The following is a 27,808-nucleotide window of genomic DNA, read 5'->3' as shown; positions in this document are numbered from 1 at the left end:
ATACTGTATAATTTTCAACACGTGGATATAAAACTGGTAATTGATCGATTTTTTTATTCTGAGCATTTATGCTTTTATAATTGCTCGAATGGAAATTATTTACTTGATTCTTTTATTTTTTTATAGTAAAAAAAAAATTCTCGAAATTTGACAAATAAAATATATTTAAGAAATTTTGAAATTAAAAATAAATTAGATGAACAATATGAATATAATTGTTTTTGTAAGAATTTTGTTATCGTTTTGTATTAAAAATAAATTATATTAAAACAACATTAAAAATAATATAAATATTGTATAATTATAATTCATCGTAGCTTTGTATTAAATCGGTTATTATTCGACATTTTTTACTTTTTTTTTTTATATTATAACATATTATAACATAAGATTATATTTGAGAAGACATTTCAATCATTTATGTACATTTGAAGATATAGAATACATTTTATCTCTTAAAAAAAATGTTATCTATATCGATTTATCTATCGAATAAATGTATAATGTAATTGGATTAAATAAAATAATTGGATTAAATAAAAAGAACTCATTTATATAATAATTCTTTCATTATTAATTGTTTATTTTATCTTATTTCTGTTTTTATTACAATCAATCTCGAACTTAAGTGAATATTTATATATTTTAAAATATACATTTAATTCAAATTATCCTATGTAAAGCTTATCTTTATTTTTAAAATAAAGATAAAACGATAAATAGCAAAATTTTACACGAAATAATCATTCCGATGTCGAAAATCATAAACTTTAAATTATTGTGAAATTTCGAAAAAGATCTTTGAAAATTTTCAGTTGTGAAATGAATTATAATAATTTCTTCTCTCTCAATTCGAATATACCTCTTTTGATCTTCAATTGCAAACGATAATTTTGTTGATGCTTGAATTGCCTTGATTCTTCTATTCGTAACTAACAAAACACAACAAAATGGCTTATATGAAAAAAAAAGAAACTAAATAATAAAAAAAAAAATCGAAAATCAACGGAGATTAAGGAATTACGAAAGATTCGTCGGAATTCGTTAGTCTAGCTATTCCTACCGACATTAAAAGTCATCAAAGTTCATTCGTTTGTTGCGAATGATTATTATTAGTAACTGCTATTATTAGTAAACTTCCCGTTTTAAATAACGTTGTTTTATGTAATATCTTATTTTATAATATATTCCAAAACAGATGCGTTCTGAAAATTAATCAAATGAGTATGAATTTAATTTTGGACACTCATAGGGGAAATTAATATATTCATTCCAATGAAATAGATTAACTATTAGATAGTCACTCACAAAATTTATATCTTATAAAGAAATTCATCTTAACTATTTTGATTTTATCAAAAATTTGTATTACTATGGATAAAAAATTTATAGAGTTTTTTATTTTTCGACAACATTACATCATTTTTTCTATGTTATATCTTTTCTACTGAATCATATAATTAATAATTTAAATCTTTATTATTAATTCAAATCGTATATCATTATATGTGTATTATATGTGATAATTCGTAAACAACATAGAGAATGACTTTCACAAATCATCATCACAGTCATCGTTACCAAAACAAGATATCTTACGATCTCTTGAAAAAAATAATGAATTAATGTTAAATTAAAAAAATATTTTGAATAATATCACCGAGATGATATTATAATATATACATAATATATTGTTAGCATTTTAATAATCTTTTAATTTGATATTAATTTGTTATATTTTGAAAAAATCATAAAATATTTTGTTTTATTTAAAAAGACAGCTAGAAATTTATAAAATTTGATTTAATAATAGTAGAAAATAACTTAATAGATAAAATAACTGCAATATTGTCAATATCAGAAAAAATATTTCAATACGTAAGGTATAATGAATTATACATTGGAGCAATTTTTTTTTTATTAATAAAAAATTTCTTTGAGGAAATAAAATCAATTTCCAAGAATTCAGCATTTTTTTAATTTTGAAATTTTATGTAGAGATATTTTTCATAATAATACATTTAAATCTATGAAATTATAAAATATAATCTAAATATTTTATAATTTATATTTTATAATTTAAAATTTATATATTTTATAATTTAAAATTTATATATTTTATAATTTAAAATTAATATATATTTTATAATTTAAAATTTTGTTCTTCGTATCATTATAAAGTTACATTAAAAAAAAAAATAACTTTTAAAAAATAACTTTTTATTTTTCTAAAGTGATGTTCCGCTAAAAGATATTGTCATATTCTATATATATTCTATTTTATTCTATAGAGTTTTATAAAAAATAAAAGAAAATTTTTTAAATAAAAAATTTGTTGTATTTTTAATGAAATTTTGTAGTATATATAAAATATATAAAATATAATGAAATATATCTATATATATTTTTTAGCAAGCTTTTTAAAAATTAATTTTATTTTCTCAAAAATACTTTTCATTAATAAAAAAAATTGTTTTATATAATTATTATATATAACTCGTTATATTCTATATACTTACAAATTTTCAATAAAATTAAAATTTTGATTAAAATGAATTTCTCTGTAATATACGAATAATTTTGCGATTGACTGTATGTTTATAGAATTATCTGGCATTTACAAATAGTATCTAATAATTTTAATTCTAACCATATTATGAAAAGAAAGAAAATAAATGTAATAAAATAGATAATGTCAGAAAACTTTAATAATTTGCAATAATATAATGTAAATTTATAATAAATTATAGATATATTGGATATGATATTTTATATATTGATATGATATTGTATATATCGATTTATATAATAATTCTGATTATTTATATTTATTATACAGATTTCTTATTTTTTTCTATTTTTATCAAACTTTAAATTATCTAAAGAATATAAAGTATTAAGTTTCTTTAAAAATAAAAAATATTTCTTTTAAAATATAAGTTTCCTAAAATATTATTACACATATATTATATTTGTATTATTTATACAATTTGTAGAAAAGAAAATTATATAAAAATGATTTTTGTTGTAATTTTTGTTTGTAATTTTTAAAATTTAATATTCTATTGCATTCTATTCTTAAATTTTGAAATATTATCTATAAAATAATAAAACGCTAAAAAAAATAAAATTCTTTTAAATGAAATTCTTTTAAATGAAACTTTTATAATATATATTCATCCTTGTTTATAAATACTAGAACACCTGCTAATTTCACACAAAACATGGTAATCTAGATTACAATATGATTAATCAACTAAGGTTTTCTATCAACACAGAATAACGATTGGAAACAAAAACTATACAACTTGTAACAACAGAGTTTATAAAAATTATTTACAAAATTTAATAAATAATATATAAAAAAAAAATAATATATTATTAACATTAATATTTTGACATTTGTAATTTCTTGATATAATTATATGATTGAAAGCATATTATATATGTATACATTACGATAAATTAATGATAATAATTTATAATTGATAAAATGTCATTAATAAAATTATTTATATCTTAACTCGAAAAAAAGCATACTTTGCAACAATTAAAAAACAAATAAATAGTATGGAATAATAATTAATTCAGTTTTTAAATGAGTTTTTACATATCAATGATATCAAAAATCTAATATATGATTATCTTTACATACAAGTACATAATATTCAAGAAAACAATGCAAAATGACAGGTGTCCGTTTATAAAGCAACGAAGCGACAAATTGGCAAGGCTAATGGAAGAGCAAGTGTATCCTCAGTAATTTTATTTCGCGTTGTATGCGTGAAAAATTGATAAAAACGGTAATCCGAGAGAATCGGGGAAGTTTGAAAATTAGCGGAAAACAATTTCGATGAGCATCATCGTTGTTCCTTTTGCTGCTTCTTGGCCTCGACATCCGGTGACGGAACAACAGATAATTATACGTCCTCTTTTCCATCGAAAACGCATGCAGGAATGTCGAAATGACGGTTCTTCTTTCCATTCTTTCCATTCTTTTATCCTTGTCTGTTCGTCAAGGGAAGTTCGACTCGCCAATATTATTAGAGGCCAGGAAAAAATGCATCTGCCTAATGCTCCACTCAAAATCTTGTTCGCGCTATTAGAGGATTATTGCTATTCCATTTGTTGAAGAAAAAGAAAAAAGAAACACACCTGGCATTTCTTGATACATATTTTTTTTTCCATCTAGTGATTTAATTTCATTTTGATTTGATCATTTGTTCAACGAATGATTTGTAAAAAAAATTTATATAGAATAAAATATTATTTTAATATTTAAGAAATATTAAAATTAGTAAAAAAAGAAATGAAAAAAATCTCTTAAAAAAAATTAACTTAAGAATTTTGAATTATAAAAAAAAAACATTGAATTAAAAATCAAACTTTTTGATAATTAATTAGTCATAATATATTAGTCATAATATATTAGTCATAATATATTATGATAATTATATATTATATTATCATAATTAGTCATAATAAAAATTCAATTATTTGAACTAATAATCGGATGATAGTGTATAAATAATCTTATTATTGATTTCATATGAAAAATTACAATTTTTATATATAATTTTCTATTTATTTATTTATATTTACATATTATACATATTGTACATATTATATATATATGCTTTGATCATCTTTATCTCCTACTCTTTTTAAATTATTAAATTGCATATTTTTTTCAAAGTTAATAATTCCACGGTAATACTTTTTTTCTATGCTTCATACCATCTGATGACTATCTCTAATACTGTGAATTTATTTTCACAATAATATAGAATTATACATATTAGAATTATATCTGAAGAAATATCGTCTTCTTCATTGTTCCCTTCATTACAAATCTTTTTAATTCTTTCAATAATTTTGTTCATTATTTATATGATCTTCAAGTCTTTCTGTCACATCACTTTTATCATAATTCTGGTTTACGTATGATATTTATTTTTATGTTTATAATTTTTTTTAATTTTATCAAATAATCGAATAATTTGGATAATCGAATACTCGGATATTCGAGATTTTATCATTTTTTATAAGAGATTATTTATTATTTTCTATTTTTTGAAAGTGAAAGAAGGAATAAAATCTTAAGTCTAATCAATATGTCTCAATAATATGAAAACAATATATACGAATGAACAAAGAAATTTGAATGTTAATGTTAAATAAAAGAATTTAATTATTTTCGGTTACAGGTCAAGCGGGAGTTAATCAATTGGGTGGTGTGTTTGTTAACGGGAGGCCATTGCCCGATTGCGTTCGACAAAGAATCGTGCAGCTCGCTTTGGTTGGTGTTAGACCTTGCGATATTTCTCGACAACTCCTAGTGTCTCATGGATGTGTCTCGAAGATTCTTACAAGATTTTACGAAACGGGAAGTATTCGACCAGGAAGCATCGGAGGAAGCAAAACGAAAGTGAGTATTTTAACAACTATATAACGATTTCAAATAAGGAATAAAGAACACAAAAAAATTTGAAAATATTTATACCTATCATTGCATCTTTCCTGTTTATGAAAGATTGAAATGATTTAACCGCTTAATATTTCTATCTATATTAATAATTTATATAATTCCAATACAACAATTATGTAATTTATTATTTTTATTTGTAAAATATTAAATTACATAATATTTATATAATATAATATAAAATATAATTTTAAAATATAATATAATTAATATAATTATAAAATATAATATTAAAATTAATATAAAATATAATATAATATTTATATAAAATTTATATACGTCTTTAAGCTATTAAATCTCGAGGAAAATTTCTTGAAATTGTAATTAATTGCTACTTCTTCTAATGGCAATAGCAAGAAATCTTATTTTCGATCAAGTTAGAGTATTAACGGATTTATTATTAATTATTACTTCGTAATAGTAATTTATTATTTTTTAAGTATTTTTTTTAATATCTTGCAAAATATGAATATTGCGTTTAAATTTATAATAAAATATATAATAAATCCAAGATTATTCAATATTAATATTATTTAATTAATAATGACAAATACACAAACAATTTAAATCAAGATATTTAATATTTAATTCGAAAATATATCATTTTAATTTTTATTTAGTATTTTTTTTTAAATAAATATCACTTATTATATAAAATATGAAATATAAATTAAATACTCGAAAATTAAATAATATTTATATATCAATTATGATTTGATAATATCTGTCTCAAAATTGCATAATTTATTCAGTTATTCAAATCTGTAATAATCAAATTATATTCATCTATGTTCTTTATCATTTAAACAGATTCCAAAACGTTTCATAATTTATTTTACATTCATCGACAATAATCTTCCTCTTAAAAAATATTCGCATCAATTATTATTTCCGCGCCATCAACTCCACCATAACAGGCTTTCAAAAATAATTACCGACAATTACACCTTAAATTGAAAACAACGTGACCATAAACCAGCACATATATCTTTATTCGATCCAACGCTATCTTATCTAACCTAACCTAACTATAACTCGTTTCGATCATCTTTAGTATTTGTATTATATTACAAATAAAATTATTACACGGATGTTACACAAAAGGAAAAAAGAAAAGAAGAGTAAAAAAGAAAAGTAAGAAGAGAAAGAAAGAAAAGTAAGAAAGAAGGAAAACACGGAGCAAAAAGCGTAATAAACAGTGGAAAGGATGTGTGTGTTGTGGGGCGGTGACACTGATGAGAAGAGACGCGGGCGTAAAAATCGTCAGCTGGGAGCATCGCGCTGATGTGATTTTAAGTAAGGGCTATACGAAGCCGACAGCGCGTGCAATTATCCAAACACCTTGCAGCGGCAGACATTTGCATAATTTCATGGGTTTGCACGGTCGGTTTTCTTTTGCACTCGCGCCGTGGCCTTGATGTCGCGCGCGGTATTATCGGAACGTTGTGTTCGAATCTCATAGAAGGACGGAGAGAGAGAGAGAGAGAGAGAGAGAGAGAGAGAGAGAGAGAGAGAGAGAGAGAGGAGCATGAGGAAAAGGAGGTGGCCAACGATGGCCAAAGGAATCGTGGAAGCGGTCGTAAAGTTTGATCACTTCGACCGAAAACGAGCCGAATTAGACGCACTTAGCAATCCTTTAAGATCCGTTTTTACGCACGAAAAGTGAATTCATGGTGTTCGCGAACATCGTCCTCCTGCTACCCTCTTACCCTCTTAATGCGTATCCTATTTGAATTTCAAATTTATTATTTACGGCACGACGGCGATTCAATCGATTTATGAAAATTAAACACTTTTATTGAATTTTTCTTTCCTCTTTTTTTCCTCTTCTTTTTTCACTAACGAAAAGCTTTTCTGTTAAAAGAATCGATCGATTCACAATGATAAGACGGATAATGATATATATGAACAGAATCACAATTGTAATTATCGAACTATTTATACGCGAAAAATCGAATTTTCGTTATCTATAATGCTGTATATTGCATCATAAAACCATAATGGGATTTCTCAAAAGATTCATTCAAAACATTAAATTAACACAAACTTGTTAAAAATTTATGTATTTACTAATATATTATACAAATTCATTATAAATTTATTATAAAATTAATTCCCCCATTTTGAATTCGTTTCGTATGAATTTCAATTGTTATTGAAAAAATTTTTTAAATAATAATTAATTAAAAAATTCGTAAGATAAAGAATTGAAATTAAAATAAATTAAATACTGACGTCCCAAGTTTCTTCATCTCTTCATCATCTCTAACACCGCGAAATAGCATTCTGAAGAGAAGAGGCGAATTAACGAGTTTCGACGCTTCATGGACCATATATATGATATCTTGTACGTTACACGCGTTCAATAATCAAGATCACACGGTGGTGCTATATATTTATCACCATCCTGAATGGATTCTTCGCAATGATATCCCGTGCGAACGACACCGGACCGCGGAACACCGAGAGGAATGGAAAAAGAAAATGAAAAAGGAAGAGAAAAAAATAAGAGGAAGCGTGTGTTGTATTACGCGCGTGACGTCACTAATGACAATATAATTGCACGCTACCACAACACACGATGAATTTCTTACAACGCGCCCGTGCGGGAACTCGCGCGATCTTCGTTTCGGCTTAATGAATTTATTTTAATAATGGCCATACCTGCGTACATCGACCTTTTGCCGCTAAATTGCGCACTCGTCGTTCGCTTCCCGTGCAAACCTGAAAAAACATATTTAAATTCTGACTTTGCTCGAGGACGATTACAAGATGCATGTAAACGATCGTCATCAGCGGTCATTATCGAGCCTTATTCGTTTTGGTAACTGACAACATCAAAATAGTCGAGCCATCGGATATTGCAATTTCTGAAGTTTTCATTGCATCTTTCTGAGTTTCTTCCTGAAAGAATTGATTTCTTCGAAAGTAACGAGAAGAAGAGAAAGAATCGATTTTGCAAGAGTATTCGTTTCTTTGATCTCGATGAGAGTTTACAAATATATATAATATTTGAGAATAAAATTTTTTATAAATGGATATTGCGTTAAGGATAACTGTCCAACAATAAAGTTAATATCAAACAATGAACGCAATATCCACTTGTAAAATAAAAATACGTATTCTCAAGAATTTTACTTTTAAATAAATCCTCGAATTAAGAAGGAAATATATATCGCATATTACTTCAAATAATTTAGTTCAAATTTTATATAATTTAATCCAAAATTGTTTTCTTGAAAATCGTAATTTATGCGTGTTATCTATGTTATTATTGCAACAAATGTGAGTACCTATTGCTATTAGTGATTTCGATATTTATAAAAGTCAGTTTTTTTTTTTAGAAAGATATAAAAAAATGATTGTGTGTGTATGTGTATTACACTGCGATATTTTTTTCTTTCTTCTTTATATTTGCATCTCCTTTCATTATGATTTTTGAGAATTTAAATGTTAAAGTTTACAATAAAAAAATTTGCTCCGCATGTTTATATATTTAATGCAAAATAAGAAATATAAAATTGTCTTGGCCAATTATTTTATTCTTTGTCAAAATTATTTAAATACATATGTATTTGTCAAATTTTAAATTTATTCAAATAAATTATAATTTCTTATTTTTTATTTTTAATTTATTTTCATTATTCTCTGATCGCTTGTATTCACCATCACACCTTATATAATTATATTTTTATTTGACATTGACACAATTTTATAATCTTATCTTTCCATTCTCAGAAATAAAAATTTGCAAAATATTTTTAAACTTATTCGTACAATTTATTTACATATCTACTATTGACTTTTATCGAAAAAAAAATTTAATTCAATATTTTATTCAATAATAAAACATTGCCGTAATATTATTTAAATGTTGTTAGAATTTTCTTTGTTGTATCTTGATAAATATATTGTGTATCTTAACTCTCAATTAAGATATCTTTAAGTTAATAAAAAAATCAAAATACCGATAATATCGTATAATACTGGTAATCATATAATGAACTCTTAATTATACGATAACTTTAATCTAATTGCCTTTTACCGAAACCTATTTTTAACTTTACTTTTGCCAATCGTGCATTAAAAGTTGTCGAAAATTTTTTCCAAGTAAAAAATAAGTATAAACTATCTCTTGAGAACCATAAATTGACATTTTAAATGCATCGTGTTTTTAAAAAGAATCGACGAATAAATGTAATCTTGCCATTGAAAAGAGTCACTGATGAATCGGATTTGTGTTAAGCTTTAAGTAAAATATAAATAGAATTTAACTTTAAAAAGAATTTTTTATTTAAAATATAATAAAAATTGAAAAATATTATTATTACAAAATTGAAATTAAATATGAAACAATTTTAATGAATGAAATAATAAAATTTAATTAATGACATTTCATAAAATTGTGTTATTATTTTGTTTAATATGAATTTTATGAATTTTATTTATAAAAAATAATTCCAATCGTATTAATATTTATTATTGAAATCAATTTTTTTTTATTTTTCAAATTCATCGATCCAATTATTATTTCATAATTAGATTATGAATTTTTAAATGTTGGTTTAATAATAGTTTTTAATAATAATGTCTCGAATAAAATTTTTTATATGTAATATAAACTATGATTTTAATCAAGAGAAAATAATTTAATTATTTTTAACGTTATTAAACTAAAATCATTTATTAACTACCATTGTATTCACAATTGTGTTCTATGTTGTATCTATATTCTAAGTAAATAAAATGATAAACAACATAAATAGAATGTTTTAAAAATGATTATAAAATTATAAATGTATTAATTATATTATCGATATATGACAATGAATTATTTTATTTAAATCCTTAATACAATAAATTATATATTTTACATACAAAGTATAAACTTTCTAATGTTTATTTATATTATTCGTACAGAATATGGATTAAATATTCAAAAAATTAATACGCGAAACAAAAATAAAAAATAAAAAGATAAAAGTATATATTATACTCATTCTGCAACAATAAAGAAAGATATTAGAAAAGACATTAGATATACCAACATCAATTCATCGATAAACGCGTCAGTACTTTTATTCGCAAATTACAAATTACGAGAGAAATTACACATGACCGAACCGTATCTTGATTATATTCATCTATGGTGATCGTTACAAACGCGTTCCAAGAAATCCGTCACGGTCGTTACCCAGAGCCGATTATTTTCCAATCGACCGGTTAATTTGTGAATTAATTGTCCAACTATCCGTCGATCTACACGTGTTCTCGCGTATATATAGTACACCGTTTTCGAACCGTGTCCCGGTATTTTCGTCTCGTGCTCGTTATCTCCATGGCTTGTGTACGTGCTCGAAGCAGCGCGATACGCGTCAGATAATGGCGTCGCATCACGGTAGAGAAAATTGTCTCATGAAAAATGTACGCCCCATCGAAACTCTCGATAATAAAATGGAACGCGAAGAAAATCGTGATCTCGCAATCAAAAAGCTTTCCCTCAAAATTCTCATTCTCTTTATCTGTTTATTTACACAGCGTTTCAACTTTCCTACTTTTAACATATGTTGTGTTGACGACGATTCACGAAATTTTTTGTTATTGTTCACTTTGAAGGAAGAAAACCGTGTACGACTCTTTCTTGGAATTACCACGTTTTCTGGCGAAGATATACATCGAAGGAATTAATTTACCAACGTGTACGAGATACGTACCTCCTTCCTCTTTCATTATGACACGTATGCCATTACGGAGTGTAATGAAAATTATCGAATATCGTATTTGCAAAGCATCGAGATTGGATGAACGATGCGTAATAATATTTTAAGACATATATGTGAAATTATACATTTCAAAGTGAGGAGGTTTACGTCGAAAATTTTACCATCGGTGAAATTTTTCATTTTTTCTTTCCTTTTTTTTTTTCAAGTTTTTGGTCTGCTTAAAATTTCTTTTTTCTTTATTTCATAATATTTTTTTTTTATCTGCGTATTTAAATAAGTAATTTGATGTTTGTATTTTGTAAAAATATCTTGTGAAAATATCGAATTAGAATATTTTTTAGAAATCACAAAACATTTACTTTTGTATTCGATATTGGATAACAGTTTTAAATATATTTACTTTTATTTTAAATATATGTATTTTGTATGAATTTTATAATATTTATATTAATAAATATATAATTCGCATTTTATTCCTCTATATTTATATTTTAGTATATAAAATGTTTAATGTAACGAAATAAAATATTTAATATATATTATTAATCTAGAAAATGTTAATACATTCATGAGATACTTTTGCAGAAATATTTTTCGATTCTAAAAGTTAAAAAAAACACAAAAATTAGTATAAAAAAATATCTATTTTATATATTTTAGGTTTACCATTAATATATGAGTATTGCAAATTATTATACATATATATATATATATATATATATATATATATTTTCATATTACATATATTTTACATATTTTATATAAATGATATAAATATGTTACATATTTTTCTTCTGATATTAATTTTATTTTCAAGATAATTAAATATTATAAACAAGTTTAAATGAATAAAATTTCTAATTTGCAAATATAATATTGCAAAAATTAAAAAAATTCTGATAGTTTATTTGTAGAAAGAACAGAAGAATAAAACATTACATGAAATCTTGTGGAAAATCTTTCTTTCAATTCAATTTTTTTAAATAAACAATATCAAAAAACTTTTATATATTATATATTTTTATATATTAATAAATATTTTAAATATTTTGCAAATGTTATTATTTAACATATATTTTGAATAACACAATACATTTTTTACATATTAATTTGAATATTTGAGTATTTGAATTTATTGAATATTTGAACTTGTTTAAATGTATAAAAATTTGTAATTTACTTTATAAACAATTTATTATAAGTGTTAATGTTAAAACGAGATGAAAATAGGATGCGATATTGCGATATAACAGAGACAAAGTTTATTCTATGCTTAATTAAGAAACTTCAATTGTTATAATTAAATAAATAAATAAATAAATAAATAAATAAATTTTAAGTTTTCGTACAATATACAATAAATTCAAGTTTTTATACAACTTTTGTATTTATTTTGATCTCTTTAAAATTGATTTTGCAAAAATGTTCAACAAATTAATATCTTGTATATTAATTCGATATATTAATATTTAAAATATTTAAATGTTTAAATATTATATATTTATAGTCTGAAGTATTTGATTATTAAATATATATATATAAATATTTAGAATATTTAAAACTTCACGCACAAATTAATTTTATATATGTAGCAACTTATTAGTTTCCAGAAAATGAAATATTAATATTCGCATTTTATTTTATATACTTAAATTTGTTTATATTCAAACTTCAAGAGCTATTTATTTTAGTATTTATTAAAATTTATTTTTTCAATATTAAAACTTTAATATTCGCTCCTTTACTTTATATATAAAATATTTAATATTAACATTTTTCGTATATATTTGCAAATTTAATGTATCTAATATCATATTTATATACTTTAAACTAAATAATCATTTTTTGATAGAATTTAATTAATAATATTTAATGAATAAAATAAAAATTAAAATGTTTATTTTAAATATTTTATTAAATATAACATTAAATCTTTTTACTAATCAATTTACTATAACTAGAATTTAAAAACATTTAATGAATAAAATAATAAAATAAAAATTAAAATGTTTATTTCAAATACTTTATTAGATGTAACATTAAATTTTTTGTCAATTTACTATAAATTACAAACATATAAAATTATTATTCTTCTCCATATTTAATATATATTAATTAATTAATTAATTAATTAGTAATATTATTTATAATTTATATAAATATTAATTAATTGACAATATTATTTTTTAATTCGAATAATATGGATATAAATAGTAATTAAAATTATACTAATCTAACATCATATTAAACACTTAAATTTGTTTCGTTTTATGTTTAATACATTTTTTTTTCCTTTTTATTTATTCCTGTACATTACTTAATTTATCAATATAATTAAAGATAAAGAAATTATTAATTATTATGATTTTATTTTCTTATTTATATTTTAATTAAAAATAAAATTTTAATATATAGCAATGTTATCTAATATTGCCAATATTTTTTTTACAACATTAATTTTCAATTATATGAAAATCTAATTATATAAAATCTCTTTTATTCATAATATTCAAAACAAATGTTTATAAAATAATATAATGAATATTGAATTTAAAATAACAATGTAAAACACTTGTCTTTTCTATCATGTATACGCATAATTATCCTAGTGAATATTTAATTTCATGAGATGATTCGATACATTAACAGACTTTTCTCGAAAAATGCGTCATAAATATTGTCGCATGCGGACACACGTTTTTTTGCTCCACAATTTCCGTTCGTCAATCATAAGCGTTTCCGTTTATCTGATAATTAAGATCTCGCGCGAATACGGTGGCTACAATCGTCCTCAGAGTTTTTTGACGGATGGGTATTTATTTCTCAATTCATGATTCAGTAATAGCCAGTAAAATGTTGTGGAAAAACGAAAACAAACATAGCGCAATCGCATGCGTTCGAGTTCCTTTCTTTCATAAATCATAATTATATAAATATAATTATATAAAATATAATTATATTAAATACTGCTTATAAATGATGATCAAATTGTTGAAAAAATGAATTCACTGATGTCAATAATCTTGAAATGTAATCTTGAAAAATATTATATAATATTATATCAAGATCATGATGCAATATTGCAAAGATTATAATTATTAAGGATAATATTTTGAGCAAATTTTTGTTAGATGTATATAGAATTAGCGATCGACTTTAATTTTGGAATTATTTGCAAAAAGTTTCAATATATTATTCAGGTGTCAGCATAAGTAATCGTTTTATGACGCGCAAGGCAATTATTTACAGCAAATCTCTTTAAAATATTTTCTAGAAAGTTTTATAATGAGAAAGAATATTCAACCAATGATCTTGAGAAAAATAAAGCGCGTTTTAAATACATTTAAAAAGAAAATTTTCTCTTGAATTTATTTTATATATAAATACCATGAAAAATTTCATGTTTGAATAGCAATAAATATTATAATATAACAATATAGCAATTACATATTCCATAAAATAAAACAAGCGATAAATTTTTAGATACCAACTCCCTATTTTGATGATTTTTTAATATATATTATCAAGATCATGATGCGATGTTGCAAAGATTTTAATTAGCAATTCTTTACTAAAAGATTATTAACAAAACGATTCTTCAAAATAGTTAAAGTAGATTAAGTTATATTTAAATTAGATCATTGTTAGAAAATATAATTAACAAAAACGTTTTTTCGAAACAATTTAAATTAAGTTAAATTTTAGTTTCAATTATACTATTGCTGTAAATTGATAATCGGTCGCCTTATAGCAATTTAATTAATAAAGATCGAATTCAATATAAACTTTTGTTCAGAAATAAATTTTTGTTTGACTTCATATATTAATTCTAAATTTAATTTCATTTCAAAAAATTAAATAAAAGTTATTTAAAGTTAGCTAATTTGATAATTTAAATTGGACTAGTTTTTTCAAATCGGACTATTATAAGTCGACCAATTATTAATTATCTATAGCAAGAAACTTAATTGAAATCTAAAAAATTTGTTCTAACTTAAACTATTTCGAAACAATATTTTTTGTTTTTTTTTGTGTATATAAAATATAAAATTTGAGTTTTCTAGATTATGTTTATTTATGTTTTGTTACTTGAATATTACAAATATTTACTTTTACCTTCTTACACTGAAGTAAAACATAAATATAAATTTTATTATTAAGTATTAAACTTATCACAATACATAAAAATATAAAAAAATAGAAAAAATAAGAAAAAATTGCTCAAAATAATATAATTAATTCAAAATAATTATTTCATAGTAATTAAAAACAATAAATATATATATACATATATATATTAATATATATTACATATTTTCGATAAATTTAATTAAATTAATAATTTGTAGTTATAATAAATTATATATTGTAAAAAAAATAAGAAAATAACAAGATTCAAAAAATCCTCAAATTCAAACACTTTTACGTCCTTCTACGTTTTCTTCTTCATTGTTGTTCGCCTTTCTACTTTAATGAAAATGGAATTTTCAGCTAAAAAGTTTTATAATATATCTATTTTAATTATTATATCATATTATTAAAATTTTTTATTATATCATATTTATTAAAATTATTATCTTTAGAATTAAATAATTCTTCCATTTATTAAAATATTTATATTATTAATATTATAATATATAATATATATTTTTAATAAGATTTTTTGTTTCAAAACAAATTTCTAATATATCCACAAAATTAAACATCATATCCGAATTATTATTTATTTATTTATAATTATTTATTTTTTAAAAATAATAAATAAATAATTGAATAAGTAAATGATTTTTATTATAAATTATTAAATAATTAAATAATTATCTATTTAAAAGAACTTAAATAATAAAAATGTTTTATATATCATTATTTATCTAAATGACAAATAATTATGCAAATATTATAATTATGGCCATGTTTTTATTTAAAAATATTTTTCTTACAATTTGTTACTTCAAATATAAATATTCAAATGATAAACTTCTCGAATTCTATTACCATATTTTCAACATTATAATATTCACACATTTACTTTCCAAAAAAGAAAGTCGAAAAACGTTAACATCAAAAAATTCCAAAAAGGAAGTCAATGAGAATAGGTTCGTTTTGAAAAAAAAAATATTATTAACTTCAGATCTTTTCACATCTTGTCACCGAAGACAACAATCAATATACCAGAAGCACAAGCCCTTCGAATGTAATTACAGAGTTGGTCAACCTGTTTGATAATTTATATTATCTAACGTTTAGCGCCAGATGTGCATGCAGTCAATTTCCTTTGTAATATAGTGTGTGGGTATGGTGTGATGTGGCACGCACACGACATCGTCGATTGCCAGGAACCATACCATATAACATTGGTCGCTCAAAGGTACGCGGTACAACGCAAGAGGGTAGGCATTAGGACACGTATATCGTGGGTCGGTGTAATTGTGGCAATGACGACGGAAGTGTCAGATTAGAATCTGAGATGCTCCCGGGAGCACGCGATGCTTGTCCTAACCTCTGAAACTATTAGACGGACGGCTTGACGGTTGCACCCTTAAATGTTCTATCTACCAGTGGTGCTTCCATATCGGTATCATTCATGAACATACTGGTCATTCTTTCTATCATTGAATGTCCCCCTCTTGTTCAGAAACGATAGCTTCGAATCCTTTCGATAGATGATCCGTTTATTGGGATATCGATCATTCTATTTATTAATTCATTGTTCGAAGTTTCGTCATTGAATGAATTTTAAAGATTGTTTCGATATTTTATTTAAGATAACCATTTAGTAATGATTTGAAAATTTTTGAGTAATTTTAAAATATTTTTTAATTTTTTTTATATTAAGTTTTAGAAAGAGTTAATTTTTTAACTATTTTTTTTTTTTACTTTTTTTTGTATAAATTAAAAGAACAAAATCTTTTTCATATTTATTGAATATTATAATTGGATTGGCACTGAATTTTTGATAATTAATTATTATTTTATTATTTATTTCTAATTATTTATAATTATAGAAACTTTTTAAAAAAATTTTTAACATTTAATAATTTTTTATAATGCAATGAAATATTTTATATTCAGGTTTTAAACCGCTATTTATAACAAAAATGATTAAATTACATTGTTTCGTGAAATATTCTCATGTTTTTTATGTTTTAAGAAAAATTTATTATTACTTATAGATATAAATAATGATTTGAATTTTTTTAATAATACAATAATTTATTTATTGTAATTTATAATAATTTATAATTATTAATATAATTTATATTTTATAATATATTTAATTTATTTATATATAATAATTTATTATTTCATATTTTTTCTTTTATTCTTTAAAAAATTAATTGATTAATGGATAATTGAAATGAAACTCTATTTTATTTTTAATTGACTTTGGATATTTAGTGTTTAATTAATTTAGAAATTTGATTTGAAATTAAATATTATATAATTCATAATTTTTTATAACTTTGAATATTTTACATTTATCTAAATATTTTATACTGATTAATTTTTTTTTTTAATTTCTACATCTAATCAGTGTTTGATAGAATATCTTAATTTTTATTTTTACATAGTAGTTTTAAAAAATTTTAATCGTATGTTTATGTGTCATTATTTTTAAATAATTGTAAGTAATCTATTTTCAATTTTTTAATATTATTTCAAATATTTAATAACTTTTTAACTTTTTATTTTATTTTTATATATCTATTATATAATTCTAAATATTTAATTTTTAATCATTTTTATTCACTTTTCATTTATACGAATAAATGATAAACATCTTATGAAATAAAAATTTTTATAAAGACTTTAATAAAAAAATCTCGTGATATAGAAAGTTATTCTAATTATTCTTGAATCTATAAGTTTTTATTTATATTTATTTAAACTATAATATAACACAAGTATTTTTATTTCGTACTTATTAGTAGTTTATTTATAAAGATATTTTAAATCATTAGAATATAAATCATAGGTTATCTTTAAACGTTGAAAATTATTGTTTTTAAATTAAAATCTAATGCTTTTTCGTTATATATTTTGGATAGTTTATTGACGAAAGATATAATTTGATAACTAACAAATGATATCTCCCAATTGCCTTTCTTAAATTACATATTCATATTTTGTAACAAGCTATATTTTCCAATTAAATCATTTTTTTTATAAATAAAATTAATATTAATTGCATGATCAAGGCATTATAAATTTATATACAATAAAAAAAAATAGAAAGTCAAAACATACATTATATATTATTAATTATAATTATTAATCAAAAAAATATTCTAAAAGAAAGCATTATTATCAGTATCCATAAATCCATAAATAATTAAAATCAATAATCAAAATAATGATAAGTTATATCTATGTATCTAATATACTATGTATATATATATATATATATATATATATATATCTATTAATTTTTATCCAAAAACAATATTAGATATCAATTTCAATTTGATTTTTGATTTAAAATTATTACTTAAGTATGATCAATTATTTAAATATATTATTCAATTAATATTATTTAGCTATCATATCTATTATTTAAAAATACTGTGATAATTCAGGACTTTTATTAACTTTTATTAAAATTCCATTTAATATTATAAATATACAAATAATAACAACAAAATTGTATTTTAATAATTAATCACTAATCTAATTATCTATACTCAAAAATTATAATCATTCTAATTAAAACAATAATCATAGTTATACATCGATTGAATAAAAATTTAATTATTAATCGTTATTAATAATCAAAAATTTTTTTTTTGTTAAAAAAATGTTGGACTATCTCTATAATTAAAACAATAGTAATTACAAAAATGTTGATAAGAATTAAAATTCCAAAAAAAAAATTCCAAAATAATTAAATTTATGCTTCCTACACAGAATATCTCACGAGGAAATACCCCATCTTCTTCGTTGTATCATATTCGGTGTCAGTGACATGGTAGTTGCCCTAGAGAAATCGGCGATCTTGAAAATCTGTATACGAATAATATTTCCATCGCGTTAGCATAAAATTATCCAAGACCCGAGCGGTAAGTTCATTAGCAAGTCAAATGAACGTTGGCCAGATTGAGCACCACTGGGCCCACTCGAAAGGACTGTCAAAAAGAAATGAGACGCGAGGAACAGATGACCCTCTCTCCATTGTAAACCGGGGCTAAACTGTAATAAAATGTGGTACACATTATCCACCTATCTTTGAGACCTTACCCGTTATCTGATTCACTGGCACAACTAACATGTTTCACCTGTGAACGACATATGGTCGCTGCTGCCCTTTTCAACGATAGTATGACTACTTTCGCGTTAATTTGTCGATGAGATAGTGCCGACTCCCTTGGAAGGAAAATTGGAAGGAAAGGATTGTAAATTTTATATGTGTGTATCAGAGGGTTAATTCTTTGTAAGTGCAATATTATTTAAATAAAAATAAATAACTTATTATTTGCATATTTATAAAAAATAGAATTAAATATGATTAATTAAAATTTTTTAATTTTTCTTTGATATTAAAAAATAGTATTAAAAAATATATTAAAAAATAAGGAATAATAATTGATATAAATAGATTTATATCAAGATTAAGTTAAGATTAAGTTAAGATTATTACTGAATTTAAATTGATAGCAATAGAATATGAGTAGAAATAAATAAATTTCAAATATTTTGATTATGGATAATCTTTATATTCTTTATACTCTTGGAAATTTATTTGTATATGGAAAATGAAATTAAATATAATGATTATTTGTTATTTATCTAATTTGACGTAGAAAATAAAAATCAATAATATGAATGAATTTGTTATATATGTAAATATATAACAAATATATATGCAAATTAGAGTAAAGAATCATATATTTAAAATTCAAAATTTTAAAATAATAATAATAATAATAATAATAACTTTCTATTACTAACTTTTTTATTATTATACTTTTAAGAAAATATAAAAAAAAATTCTCAAAATTGGAATTGAAAAGCAAAAATTTTGTTTGCAAAAATGAAATGTAAAAAATATTAAAAATATTATAAAGAAAAATCATAATAGAAAAGAAAAGTAAAACTGCAGTAAATATTTATAACATTTATACGACATTGTAAATGTTTTTTTAGCGTACTTTAGTAATTCTATATTTGTGACAAAAAAAATCAATCTTATTCATTTATACAATCTTATTCATATATTTTATTATTGAAATCTTATCATCATTTTCATTATCAATAAAAAATCATAGAAGAATAGAATCAATATTAAATCGATCATTTTATATCTCAATAAACAGCACTTAAATTTTGAAGATATCGAATTAATTTTAAGTCTTAGTATATTAAATCTTTTTCAAAATATCAGAATCTATGCAATTTTACTACATCATTCCTGTCTACATTTTATAAAATTTAACTTTCTTAATTAGAGTATATCAATATATTTAGATTTTAGTAGTTTGGTAAAATTGATTATAAATTGATATATTAATAATAATAAGTAATACATATTAATTATTATTTCCACATATCTTGTTCATTTTCTATATTGAAATTTTCTAAGATCTGTGTCTGATATGATCCTTTATTAGAATTTAATTCGAATCTTTATTCAAAAATTTTTATATTAAAATTTATTATTATTATTTCAGCAAGTAGCTACACCTACAGTTGTAAAGAAAATTTTACGAATGAAACAAGAACAACCGACAATGTTCGCTTGGGAGATCCGAGAACAACTTGCGCGACAAGGAGCTTGTGATCCTCAAAGTTTACCTTCTGTTTCTTCAGTAAATCGAATTCTTCGAGGCGGTGGACTTCATACCGATCATACAGGAATCGAGGGTGGTTCTCAGAGCAGCTATACCTCGCAAATTTCTTCAAATGTCCCTAATAGAGGTAAATTCTTATTGTTATGAAATAAAATCTTTTTTTTAATTGATAATAAATTTTTAATTCATTTCACAAACTCGAATCCAGAATCTTAGTTTTCAATCAAAAATCCATATCAAAATTAATTTATTTTTATTGTGCTATTATTAGAAAAATTACGTTGTATCATGAATATTGTTAATTAAATGATTCCTTAAACATCATTTTATATCTCAAAATCATGATTGGAATAATATATATACATAAATATAATGAATCAAATCAAATTGATATTAAAATAAATATATTAAAAAATGAAAAGAAAAAAAAAGGAAATACATTATAAAGTTGCAACGATTGAAAGAAAAGAAAAAAGAAAAGAAAGGAAAAAAAGAATAGAAGAAAGTAAAAAGAAAAAAGAAATTGTAAAATATCCTGATCGGCGATTGACTCATCTGTATCTTGATGACCGACACGCAACTTATAAGAACTCAATTTGTCTCAAAATTTATTTTGTTTATTCCGTAAATTGTCTACAACGCTGCGATTTTTTTTTTCTTTACTAACTGATATAGAGTTGTAAGCATAAAGTTTATATATTAATCATAGTTATATATTAAACATAAAATTATATATTAATCAATCATGGAATCGTGTTGTATAACACGATATCTTGTGCTAATTATATTATTATTTTTTAATTAGATTTAATTAAGTTTTTTTAATAATTTTAATATTTTAAATATTCTGAAAAATATTAATAATTAAAAATATTAAAATTTTAATATTAATTATAAAATAAATTTAAAAATTTCGATTGTTAATTCATTTATAATTCATTATAAATGATCATTATTATTATAATTCATTTATATTTGAAATATTTAAATTTATATTCCTACTTGTTTAAATATTAACTAATATTATTTGTCTAAACTGCTTATATAATATAATAATTTTATACAATATTATAATTATTATTGTAATTGTTAATATATCATAAAAATAAATCATCTTTTCTCTATTCTTCTCATCCATTTCAAAAAATTATTTATAAATACGAATATTGATATAATTATATTGATTTAATTTAAAATAACAAATGAAGAAAAAAGAATAATTAAGATTGCAATAAACTTTGTATATTTCATATAATATATATATAACGTAATGATTAATTTTATGAGAAATTAAAAATAGTACAATTTAGAATTTCAACTTAACAATATTTTTAATTCAGAAAAATGTTAAATATTAATGAGATATATTGTTTGTTAAATTATGTTTTTAATTATATTTATTATCAATATTTATTACCATTATATTATCAATAATTTTTATTTTTATTTATAGATGCACTTATGAGGACGGATTACCAATTATTTTATCCAGGAACATTGGGACCATTGCATATTTCCACGACTTCTGGTAATACCAGCGCGCCATCTTGGAACCCGAGTTTTTATTCATCTCTTTATCAAGCAACAACATTGCATTTGCATCATGGAATGCAATCATTTACGTAAGTATAACTTAATTTTTTCCTTAAATAACTGTCTTCTATTTAATTAGTTTTCTTAATTTTTCAAATAACAATAAATAATACAAATGCCATTTATGCCATTTGAAATATAATAATAATTGATAGCTATAAATAAAAGAACTAAAAATTGTAATCAAGCATTTATATTTTTTCTCCATTTCATTCAAATAATGAAAGTTTTTTATATATATTTTTATAGTTTCTAAAAATAAGAAACATATTATATAATATATAATATATAAATTATTTGAATATATAAAATACAATATTTGAACACAATAATAAAATATAAATAAAGTAAAAAAAAAATAAGGTAAATTAATAAATAAGCCTATATTTAAAAGCATTAATATAAAAAAATCTATACAAAAATTAATTTAATTAATTTTATTATATTATAATCTCTTTATAATAAAAAAAAGCAGAAAATTTACACTACTCAATTAAAAATTAATCTCTATCAAACAATTAAGATATATTAAATAAACAATTAAAAATTTATGTATTATAGATCGTTAGATGTAGAACGTCTCTCAGAGCAGAATGGACCAACGAATCAAGTCGATTTGAAATCCAGCTCGAGTTCAATGGCAGGCAGTGATGATTCCTTGGACAAAAGCGATCTAGATGAAAACACGGAATCCCAGGATCACTACAAACCATTTCAAAATTCACCTATTATTCTAGAACTTGGCCAAAAAATCGGTAGCGATCGTAGTGCATTCGTAAGACATAGTACATCCGGTTCGTCTATAAATCTCGAAAATCGACAGAGCCCACCTCCAGCGACCAGTGACAAGCAGAAGATAATGTCACCGCGAATTTTGAAAATCGGAAATGAGCAGAATACTATGGCCAAAGAAATAGCGGTCGAGGAAAGACCGACGCAACCCCAGAAAAAGAAAAATCCTTATTCAATAGAGGAACTTCTGAAAAAAGATGAGGGCAAAAGCACCTCGAAGAGGCCGAAACTAACGAATCTCGGCATAGTTCAACCCTGTGGAGTTATCTTGAATAAAGAAATCTGAAGGATTGCGATTGGAAAGAGGGGGGAAAATTTCAAGATCTGGTGATAGAGGCTAAAAATAAGATGATCGTCTGGATTTGGGAGAATTTTCGATACAAAAATAAATAAGGTGGATATGTAAAAGATGTCGAAAATGAACATGGAATTAAGATTTTAAGATATAAGGGAAACTAGAAAAAAGAAAATTATATAATTAAAAGAACGATTAATGAATATAAACTTGGACTAGATTTATATTTATTTGGTATCGGTGACTATTCATGATACTTTTAGAATTTAATGATATAAAAAATTAAAATATTTATTGGTAAATAATAATCCTTGATAATTTATTGTAACTTCTGAGTGACTTGTTAAATAATAAAATAAAAAAAATAGTTTTTTTTAACGCTAATTTGTTTATTAATATAATAATAATATATTTTGAATGAAAAAGTCACAGTATATGTAAATATATTTTACAATGAAGCAATTTTTCAACAATTTAAATAAAATTATTGCAAAATTATTTTTTTTTGTGGCAAAAAGTTATAAATGAAGTTTACAAATATGAAAATGAAATTTATAATTTTATTTTAATGAAATATTTGATTATTGGATATAAATATTAATTAATAATAAATATTAATATGGATAAAAATATGATTCCACTGTAAATATCAAATATAAACTCACTGATCAATCTGATTTATTCGATGAAAGAATCAATGATTAATATTTTTAAATACTGAAAAATATTCATACGTGAACATTTTTAATTCTTATAATACCTTTGAGATTGCATTAAAAGATATTTACAAAACTATCAAAAGAATAAACAAATATTATCTTTTTTCAAAAATATAAATGAAATCTTGATTAAATTGATAAATAAACTTGATTAAAATTAAACAATAATAATAAAACAAATTCAGAATAATATAATATTTTATTTAATAAAATACTTTTTTCAGAATAATTATTTGAAAGTTATTTAATCTTTTAAAAAAAAACTAGTATTTGATTAATTTTTACGAAATTTATTTTTAATTATTATTAATTAACACATTATTTCAAAAGAAAATGCATTAAAATACATTTACTAATTAAAAATTCAAAATGATCGATGTAAAACATATAAGATGGAAATGTAATATAATTTATTAAAAAGAAAGAATAGCAAAGTTGAATACTAATTTTTAAAAAAATAAAAAAAGAAATTACAGTTTTATCAATGTTCGAAAATCTCAAAAATTAAAACGATCGTCATTATATTATCGACACGAAGAAAAGTATAAATTATATGTAACATTAGCATGAATCGTCGATTATGTATTGTTGACTGCAATATCGTAGGTTAAACATAAGTCTGTTAAACTAATTTATAATTAAATTATTTTTATTCATTCTTCCATATCTGATATCTCGATGATCTATTTCTTTTAAAGCAAATAAATATCGTCGACATATATATGGATAATAACGTCACGATGAAACTTATGAATATTAGATTTTACAATTTATGATGATTTTCAGCAAAATCAATTTTGTGATCTCTGAATACTGAGATTTTTTTGTAATTTGTGTGTGGTATAATTTTATTTTGTGAGCGGGATGATGCCATATTATTATGTATGATATTTAATTTTTATTTGATCAAAGACATTTTGATATATTCTGATATATAAAATAAAATGATTAGTAACCTTAACAAAAATGCTTATTTTTATTTATCATATTAGAATAAAAAATTTTAATCAATTGGAATTCATATTTTAATAATATTAGTCAAAATTTTTATAATTTAATTATCAAAATAAATATTTTTTTCGAATATTAATAATTATTAATATAATATTAATATGGTAAATATTAAATATAAGTAAATTAATTAAATAAAAATGTTCAATTTAGATAAAATTTTCTTTCTAATATTTTTATGTCTACAATCTCTATATATTTATGTTATATGATATTATAGTTTATACATATATATAATGATTTGTAATATATATTTTATAATTTTATATATATATATATTATATATAATAATATATAATATATATTATATATATTATATATAATATGTTTATAATATATATAATATGATTTGCAATATATATTTTATAATTTTACATTATGAATTATTCAATTAATTAAATTTTCTATTTCATTAAATTTTTTTACTCATCATAGATAAATTACTAATTTCAAAGAAATAGTTTTTGAAATAATTTTTTGAGTATAAATATTAAAATGATGCTTGCATTACAATTATTTTACTGATGAAAAATTCATTTAATAATTTTAATCAACATTCATCTTAGCGGAACTAAATAATTTATTTGAAATTCGTAAATTCGTAAACGTGAATTCGTTTGAACATGATCGATTTACGAAAAGAATCTTTCATGGGGCGTCGTAAAATAAAAAAATTTAATTTTGATAAAAAAAAAATCAACAAAACATACATTAAAATAAAAGCCAAACTCATTAGAAATCATGATTAACATATAATATTTGATGGGAAATACAATTAAACGAAAATTCAATAAAGCAATGACAATAAAGACATGTATCAATATATAAAATAACCGGAGTGCAAATAATAAAATCATAAATGATTTTAGACCAAATGTCTCATATGTGAACATTAATACATTTATATTTTATAAAATATGACAAAAATGATGGTCTTTGAAAAAAGAAAATGAAATTAAATAAAGAATCGCATTTTATGGACGATCTTTTTTCTTTTGCATTTACAATATTATAAAAACTTTTTATTCGTCTTTTCATCGCAAACTAATTAATGCACTATAAAATACTAACGCATTGATGTCCATCTTTTTATCCGTTTTCTTTTAAATAATGCTTGCTCACGAATTCTTTTTACGAGTCACTGTTCCTCGAATTATTGACTTATAATAATACTGACTATAATATTGATTTATAATAATGATAATAAAAAAATTAAGAAAATATAAATCTAAAAGTACTGATTTTTATTTATTAAATAGCAATGTTTAGAATAAATAGATTTTTTAAAAATTATATTAAGAATTCGAATAATATAAAAAAATAACTTAAAATTATTATTAAACAAATTTATTCTCTTTTTAAAATTTTTCATTTCAAATTCTGCTATTTTAAATTTCAAAAAAATTAAAATATATAATTCCAATGTTACATATTTATCTTTGAATAATTATGAAGATAATTAATAATAAAATTTAAATATTATAAACAAATTATTCATATTATTCTATTAATTACCCACAGACGAAATATAGAATAAACTAATATTCAATACTTTTTAAGAATTCAGCAATCAAATTTTTTTATCATTTTCATGTTAACATAATTATCATGCGATGTTACCAATTCAGTATAAAAAACAATTGTAAAATTATTAGCAATCGGAATAAAAATTTCGATTTTGCTATAAAAATTCTAAATAAGATATCAAAACAATTTATAAGAAACAAAGTATAGATATATTTATAATTCTCGATTTAATCATACTCATATATTTATAATATAGATGACTATGAAATATTTAATTATTATAGTCATTATTATTACAATAATTATTGTAGTAATTCTGAACACAATTCATTATATTCTTAATTTTTTTTTATTTTATTGCATCTTGAATATATGAAAAATATATAAATTCTTATTTTCAAAATTATTAATGCAATAAATATGATTTTTTTTATTTTATTTATGAAGAGAATTAAATAATAAATAAATAATATTTTTAATACAAAAAATAATTTTTATAATCTTCGAATTTGAAAATTATAAAAAAAATATTATTTAGCAATTTTTAAATAAAATATTATTAAAAATCTGGAAAACTTATTATATATATAAATTATACATAGTTTAAAATTTACTTTATTATTTATTAAAATTCTAAAACTTTATTTAAAAATTGATGTTTAATCAACTATTAAATTTTTCGTCATTAATTAAAAATAATTTTGTTAATTAATTTTATAATTTCAATGGAATAAACTTTATAAATAATAATAAAATTAATTAAATAATTAATTAATACATATTAGTATAAACATTTTTTTTATTTTTTTTATATTATAGATTAAATTTTTAAAGATATCCCATATCATATTTATTTCTGCCAGAAATGAGGAAAATTT

General features: G+C 21.6%; 1 protein-coding gene across 1 annotated transcript in view; it reads left to right on the top strand.

The window, feature by feature from the left end:
* LOC122720219 (paired box pox-neuro protein) overlaps positions 1-23,664 on the top strand; it is a 30,604-nt gene extending 6,940 nt beyond the window's left edge. The window contains exons 2-5 of the mRNA XM_043946777.1: positions 5,208-5,428; positions 20,874-21,120; positions 22,447-22,615; positions 23,148-23,664. Of these exons, the coding sequence (XP_043802712.1) occupies positions 5,208-5,428; positions 20,874-21,120; positions 22,447-22,615; positions 23,148-23,664 (1,154 nt within the window). The remainder of the gene's footprint in view (positions 1-5,207; positions 5,429-20,873; positions 21,121-22,446; positions 22,616-23,147) is intronic.
* Positions 23,665-27,808: the final 4,144 nt, after the last annotated feature.

Source organism: Apis laboriosa, unplaced genomic scaffold (genome assembly GCF_014066325.1).
Source record: "Apis laboriosa isolate Shangri-la unplaced genomic scaffold, ASM1406632v1 scaffold122_cov146, whole genome shotgun sequence".
Classification (NCBI taxonomy): domain Eukaryota; kingdom Metazoa; phylum Arthropoda; class Insecta; order Hymenoptera; family Apidae; genus Apis; species Apis laboriosa.
The sequence above is the reverse complement of the archived record's forward strand: the minus strand, read 5'-3'. Positions and strand labels throughout refer to the sequence as shown.